This window comes from Triticum aestivum, chromosome 5D (genome assembly GCF_018294505.1).
Source record: "Triticum aestivum cultivar Chinese Spring chromosome 5D, IWGSC CS RefSeq v2.1, whole genome shotgun sequence".
In the NCBI taxonomy this organism is placed as follows: Eukaryota; Viridiplantae; Streptophyta; class Magnoliopsida; order Poales; family Poaceae; genus Triticum; species Triticum aestivum.
The window spans coordinates 467795651-467801838 of record NC_057808.1 but is presented as its reverse complement, the minus strand read 5'-3'; the positions used below and the strand labels follow the sequence as shown (position 1 = coordinate 467801838).

Genomic DNA, 6188 nt, shown 5'->3' with positions numbered 1-6188 from the left:
CTAAGTGGGCTTTGCCCCGCCACCATGAGGAAAAGAGAGGAGGCAGCAAGGGCTAGTTTTTTCTTGAGGTTTGGAAAGAACGTTGACACTAACAATATTGATGCTTTTGTGCCACACCCCCATGTGTGATCTGATCTTACTTTTTCTGGTGACTTAGGGCATCTCCAACGACATTAGATGCACTATCAGTCCACGCACACTGGTACAGGAGCCGGTCATCCAACAATCTTCATCAAATAGGCATAAAATCTTAACATTAAGGATGGGCTAGGCGGACCTAGAGGACAAAAACATGTGGTGCCCAGACTCTCGCAAGTCACAATGCTTCCCCAACCCTGTGTATCAAATAGGCATCAAATTCAAACACATGAATTGGTGTGCAGACGTTTGAGATACCCTATTGGATGTCAAAAATCAGTGAAAAAGCCGGCAGGGGGCGAGCTGGGGCCATGGTGAACAAAATCCTTCAATTATCCCTATATATTATGTGAATTTGCAGAGTTAAGGCCTAAATTTTAGTGTATGAGTGTTGGAGCCTACATTGCCCCCATCCTTGTAAAAAACCAGGAAGAAGTTTTTTGAAGGGTGTTTAGATTAGAAAAAAATATGGACCTGGTAAATGCCACACGTGTGGCATAAACACATGGCAACTCCGAACATTTTTTATGACAAGTTTAGTGACTCGAGGATGACAATTTTAGTTGTTTAGCAACTCCGAACTTTCTTTTTGACCGGCAATTTTTTTGAATTTGTTTTTTTTCGGATGGCAACTTTAGTTGTAAAAAACGCCAGGGCCGAATTGCTTCGTGCCACATGTGCAACGGCCGGCAGCGGCGAGGACGATGCCAAAAGCTATGCAAAAATTCATGTAGATACAGGCGTAACTAATTCCAATCGTCGAGGTTCAGCAGCAGCAGTGGCAAGGGACCAGTTTGGTAACTATCTAGGCAGCTGTCGCGAGGGGCTCTCGCTCGCCAAAGACTTGCTTCTTTAGAGATGTGTGTCATCATTGCATGTGGCAGGGGGTCCAGAGCTGCAAGTATTCGCTTTCCTTAGATAGGGGTCCCCGTCTGTGGCTCATCCAACCCGATAACCAAACTTTCTGTGGAATTTGCTTGAATAAAGTTTGGTTAACTAATTTTTTTAAAAGAAAGCCCCTGTCAAAAATTCCTGGCTTTGTCCCTATCAAGAATTGGATGGGCCGCATGGTTCGGACCTACGAGCGCTTGTAGGACCGAACCATGCGGTTCATTGGTGCCATGGGTGCATAGCTTTTTTTATGCGAGCACACGATAAAATTTGGACGATTCACGTGATTAAATCCAGCCGGTGTTGCATGGAGCTCATCGATTGGATATATATTGCTTGCTCCAGAGTGAGATCTCACTCAGCATACACCAGATCAACCAGCAACAAAGAAAGTAGAAAGAATAGCAGTAGTAATAGAATAAGCCAACCGAGCGAAAGGAGTCGATCGGCAGCCATGGCGGGAGGCAAGAACCTACGGTTCATGTCCCAGTTTCCTATCTCCATTCATTAATGGTGCTGTCTTCTACTATGTGAAGCAGCCTAGCCTAGTACTGCTTCGTCCCTTTGGTGGTGAGCCCGTAGCCGAGCGGGAAGAGCGGGTCGTAGTGCTTGTCGCCGACGTTCATCGGCAGCTGGTCCACCGACTTGAACCACGTCCGCGGCAGCTTCCCGGTGAACCCGTAGTCCCCGAACAGCGCGTCGGTGACGCCCTGCCCCTCCGAGCCGGGGAGCCACGCCGCCACCAGCGCGTCCGAGGCCGCCAGCAGCGGCTGCACCACCACGGGCCGGCCGCTGATGAGCACCGTCGCGCACCGCACGGCGCCGCACACCGCCTCCACGGTGCTCAGCCCGGGCTCCGGGATGGTCAGGTTCAGGTTGTCGCCCTTGGTCTCCGTGTACGGGTGCTCGCCCACCGCCACGATCGCGTAGGAGAAGCCGCCGCCCTTGACGAACTCCGCGTCGGGGTTCTCGGCGAACACCACGACCGTCGACGGGTCCACGGCGGCCTTCACGGCGTCCAGGATGGTGGTGCCCACGGTGGTGCGGCCCGTGTCGCCCTGCCACTCGATCGTCCACCCGCCGCACTGGTATCCCAGGTTGTCGGCGTGGCTCCCGGCGACCAGGATCTTGGGCGCCTTCTTGGGCAGCGGCAGCAGCGGCGCGTCGGTCGCGGTCTTGCCGTTCTTCAGGAGCACCAGCGACTTCCTCGCCGCCTCCCTCGCCAGATCCCTGTGCTCCTGCATTCCAAATCAAGTAGGAAGATCAGTCTTCAGAGTTCAGAATCACCATGCCCAAGCTGAAGGGAGTTTCTGAATTTTTCAGCATCGGAGTTTGTTCAGTACCTGCTTTCCTAGCTGCTCCATCATGGCAGGGTCAGCGTAGGGGTTCTCGAAGAGGCCCATGGTGAACTTGACCCGCAGAATCCGGGTCACGGCGTCGTCGATCCTGCTCATGTTGATCACGCCGCTGTTGACGTGGCCAGTCAGGATGCTGATGAACTGCTGGTAGTTGTTGGGCACCATGATCTGCAACATCACAAGAATCTTATATCTCAGCCTGGCCAGCCAGCATCAAGCACCATTGCTGCATTCACAGGGAAGAAAGTGGTGCTCACCATGTCAAGGCCGGCAAGAATGGAAGCCTTGACCGAGTAGGAGTAGTCAGATCCCGCAGGGGTGGTGATCCTGTCAATACCCTCCCAGTCCGAGATCACGAAGCCCTGCAAACAAGATGCGACAATGGCGATGAGCATCTCAACATCTGAAGAGTCCAAGCTAAACTTGAATTTGATTTTTGTTTTTTTACCTGGAATTTGAGCGTGTCCTTGAGGTATCCGGTGACGAGGTCTTGGTTGGCGTGCATCTTGACGCCGTTCCAGCTGGAGTAGGAGATCATGACAGTGGAGACGCCCTTGTCCATGGCGTTCTTGTACGCCGGCATGTGGATGTTCATCAGGCCCTCGCGGTTGATGATGGTGTTGTTCTCGTTAATGCCGTCCACCGTGCCGCCGTCGCCCACAAAGTGCTTCGCGCAGGCTGCCACCTTGTTCCTGCATTCAACACAAAATTTGTACTCATCAATCACATGTCAGACTGCATAGTGGCATTTCTCTAGTGTCGAAGTGTTGATGGACTGGATCTTACTTTCCGGCGACGAAGGGCATGCCGCTGGTGAAGCCCTTGGGCACGTCGCCCTGAAGGCCCGGGATGAGCTCCGTCATGGACTGCACGATCCGGCGATCCTCGCTGTAGCTCTCGTAGCACCGCCCCCACCTCGGATCTCTGCACACCTGTTCAAGAACAGAAATCGAAACAACAAAAATTCAGCATGGCTCGCCGAGATCCAAAATTCGAAATGCCGCTGACATTGATGTCCAGGAGAGAAGACTCACCGCGATGCATGGCGCGAAGGCGTACTGGATGCCGGTGGCCCTGACTTCGAGCGCGGTGGCCTCGCCGATCCTCTTCACGAGGTAAGGGTCCCGGGTGGCGCCGAGGCCGACGTTGTGGGGGAAGATGGTGGCGCCGTAGACGTTGTTCTGGCCGTGGACGGCGTCGATGCCGTAGATCATGGGGATGGCGAGGCGCGTGGACATGCAGGCCCGCTGGAAGCCGTCCACCATGTCCTGCCACTCCTTGGCCGTGGCGCCCTTGCGCGGCACGCTGCCGCCGCCGCTGAGCAGGCTGCCGATGAAGTTGTCCCGGAGCACGTCCGGCGTGGCCACGAGCCGCTCGATCTGGGTCATCTGCCCGATCTTCTCCGCCAGCGTCATCCGCCCCAGGAGGTCAGCCACGCGGTCCTCCACGGGCTTGGTGGCGTCCTTGTACAGCACGTAGTCGGCGTCGGTGCCGCCGAGCACGGCCCAGAAGAGCAGGAGGGCCGCGAAGACCGCGGGCGCCGTGAGCAGCGCCATCCTGTGCCGGCGCAGGAGCGGGGGCAGGAGCCGCCTGACCTGCGCGAAACATTGCAGCGACGTGATGAGTATGGCGGCGAGACCTTCCTCCAGTGGCGAGAGGACGCCTGACCGGAGACGGCAGGCGAGCCCGTCGGCCATGGCGCGGCGTGGGGTCAACGTCAACGGTTGCGGTCAGCGGCGAGAGCAGCCCGGGGCGCCGAGGCTGAGTGATGCGAGGAGCCATGGCAGCGGGCCGCGCCGGGGCATCATCATCGCGTGCGGATTGTTTTTGGCAACCACCGCACCGGCGGGATGGTTTGTTTACTCCCAAGTTGAGTTGCGATCGTGGGAGCGGGGTGTTAGTTTAAGCGTTGTTTTCCGCTGCTTAGTTTGGCAGAGCAGAGCAGCATGTTTTGGTTGCACGGAAGAGAACGTATAGTGCAATATTCGCGGAACGTATAGTGCTGGGAACAAATTAAAGCTTGCAAGGACGTCTAATGGAATATCAGAAATCTACAGCTCCAAATCGCAATCCAACAACAGCAAAAGAGAACTAAACGCTGAGCTACAAGATTACTTTGAAGCTAATGTGAAGGAACAAAGCCATGAAAGTACGATCACCAGAGGCGAGCGGAGGAAGAAGAGGCCAGGCAGCAGCTACAGTGAGCAGGTTGCCTTGCGCCGGGCCCTTTGCAAATGCTGCAGAAACGTATGAGCGCTTGCAGGAACAGGGGAGGGGAGGGAGAGCACTATTCGTATGAGAGGTAGGGGGTGGGGGGGGGGGGGGGGGGGGGGGGGGTGGTGAAGTACTGGGGTGGTGAAGCACCCAGATTCAATGCGTTTGTTGCAACCGATTGGGAATTTCGGAACCTCCCGCGAGAGAAAATCCAAGCCGCGTGAATGGCCGGCGCCCTTGGACAAACAGTTGGAGTCCAAGCACACACTAAATGCTTCCAGCAAGAGGCACGCCTTGTTTTTGGCACGAGGCACGGGACGAGGTCGCAAGAAACCACCGTGGCTGGCTGGCTGGCATGAGTCTCTTACCGGAAAGGGCGGCGGTGGTGCTCGTGTGCCACCGGCACGGCAGAGCGAGGGTAGCTAGGGTGGACGGGAAGAAGAGGCGACGACGACGAGGCGTGCTCTTTCCCCTGCCCTTCTCCTTCCGTCCCCTTTATATAACCCGGTCTGGCGCCGGCGATAAGGGCGGTCGATCAAGGAGTGGTTGGGGTGTGAGATGAGGGTGGTCATGCAAAACGGAAGCCGCCATTGCAATGCAACCGAAAACAATGTCCTCCTCTGCTCTGCTCTGCTCTGGCCCTCCCCCCACCCCGCCCGCCTTTGATGATTGGTATTTTGGCAATCATCCGGCGAGCCGGTTGTCCTCTTCCGGCAGAGGCCGAACTGAAAACAACGGGGACGGCCGCAGCAGCCAGCAGCCATCGCATTGTTTGGGGACTGCCCAGAGAATCGCAAGAAACAAAAGTGACCAAGTGTGTGGGGACTGGGGAGGCCCTGCGAGCGAACTAACGGACTCGTGAACTGACCAACTTACTCTGGCTAGCAGCTTGCTCGCCATGACGCCCAGCATGCGGTCGAAAACGAAGGCGGTAAAGGAGGAGGAGGGGATGCGGCAGCGGGAAGACGAGAGGGGCGATTGATTGGTTGGTTGAAAGCAAGGATGAATGTTGGTATGCAGGGGAACTGGAATAGGGTAGCGGTGGGTATAAATAGCGGCGGTGGGGTTAGTTACTTACCGGAGATTAGAAGCGACGGCGACCGGTGTGCGGCTGAGGACGACGGCGATGAGTCAGGTCGGATCCGAGTCCGACAGCGACGCCCGAACCTCTGTGCCTATCTTTCTATCCACTATTCCACCGCCACCTATCTGATCTACCTTTCGTGCAAGATTCTCCCACCTGCCTTGAAACCCGGCCACAACTTGCAGTCAAGCAAGCAACCGAAGCAAGCAAGCAACAATGGCAGGAGGAGGAGGAGGCCGGAGGAGGGAGAAGATGTGGGCGGGCAACGGCTAGGTACGGGAGGGAGGGATGATGGACCAGCAGTTCGGAGAGTGTGATTTTATAGCAGCATTGCATTGATCGATCGGTGAAGAAAGGAAACGGCACGCAGCGGGACAGACAGGGACGCAGGGAAAGCGCAGCGGAGAGGTACTACTCGGGCCGATTAGATTAGTGATTAATCCCCAACGTTCGGCTCGGGGTTCGGGGCGCGCATCCCAGCCGCCCGCCTGGCAACGGACGGC

At 56.2% G+C, this 6188-nt stretch overlaps 1 protein-coding gene across 5 annotated transcripts; it reads right to left on the bottom strand.

Moving 5' to 3' along the window:
- Positions 1-1313: 1313 nt before the first annotated feature.
- On the bottom strand, positions 1314-5982 carry LOC123122837 (beta-glucosidase BoGH3B). Of its 5 annotated transcripts, none has more exons than XM_044543197.1 (7): positions 5680-5982; positions 3422-3982; positions 3174-3319; positions 2836-3079; positions 2645-2749; positions 2373-2555; positions 1314-2267 (listed from the first exon to the last, which is right to left on the bottom strand). In XM_044543197.1, exons 2-7 carry the CDS (start codon positions 3941-3943, stop codon positions 1575-1577), a joined length of 1893 nt encoding a protein of 630 aa, XP_044399132.1. In that variant the 5' UTR covers positions 3944-3982; positions 5680-5982; the 3' UTR covers positions 1314-1574. The 5 variants fall into 5 exon arrangements, with proteins under 5 accessions (XP_044399132.1, XP_044399131.1, XP_044399134.1 ...); XM_044543196.1 differs by lacking the exon at positions 5680-5982 and adding an exon at positions 5478-5635; XM_044543199.1 differs by lacking the exon at positions 5680-5982 and adding an exon at positions 4970-5374.
- Positions 5983-6188: the final 206 nt, after the last annotated feature.

Bases quoted from the DNA above. Each gene is read 5' to 3' on its own strand.
- LOC123122837 (XM_044543195.1), bottom strand. From the start codon at position 4,084: ATGGCCGACGGGCTCGCCTGCCGTCTCCGGTCAGGCGTCCTCTCGCCA. The intron at 3,080-3,173 runs GTAAGATCCAGT...TGTTGAATGCAG, and splicing joins ATGCCCTTCGTCGCCGGAAA to GAACAAGGTGGCAGCCTGCG. The intron at 2,556-2,644 runs GTGAGCACCACT...GTGATGTTGCAG, and splicing joins TTCTTGCCGGCCTTGACATG to ATCATGGTGCCCAACAACTA.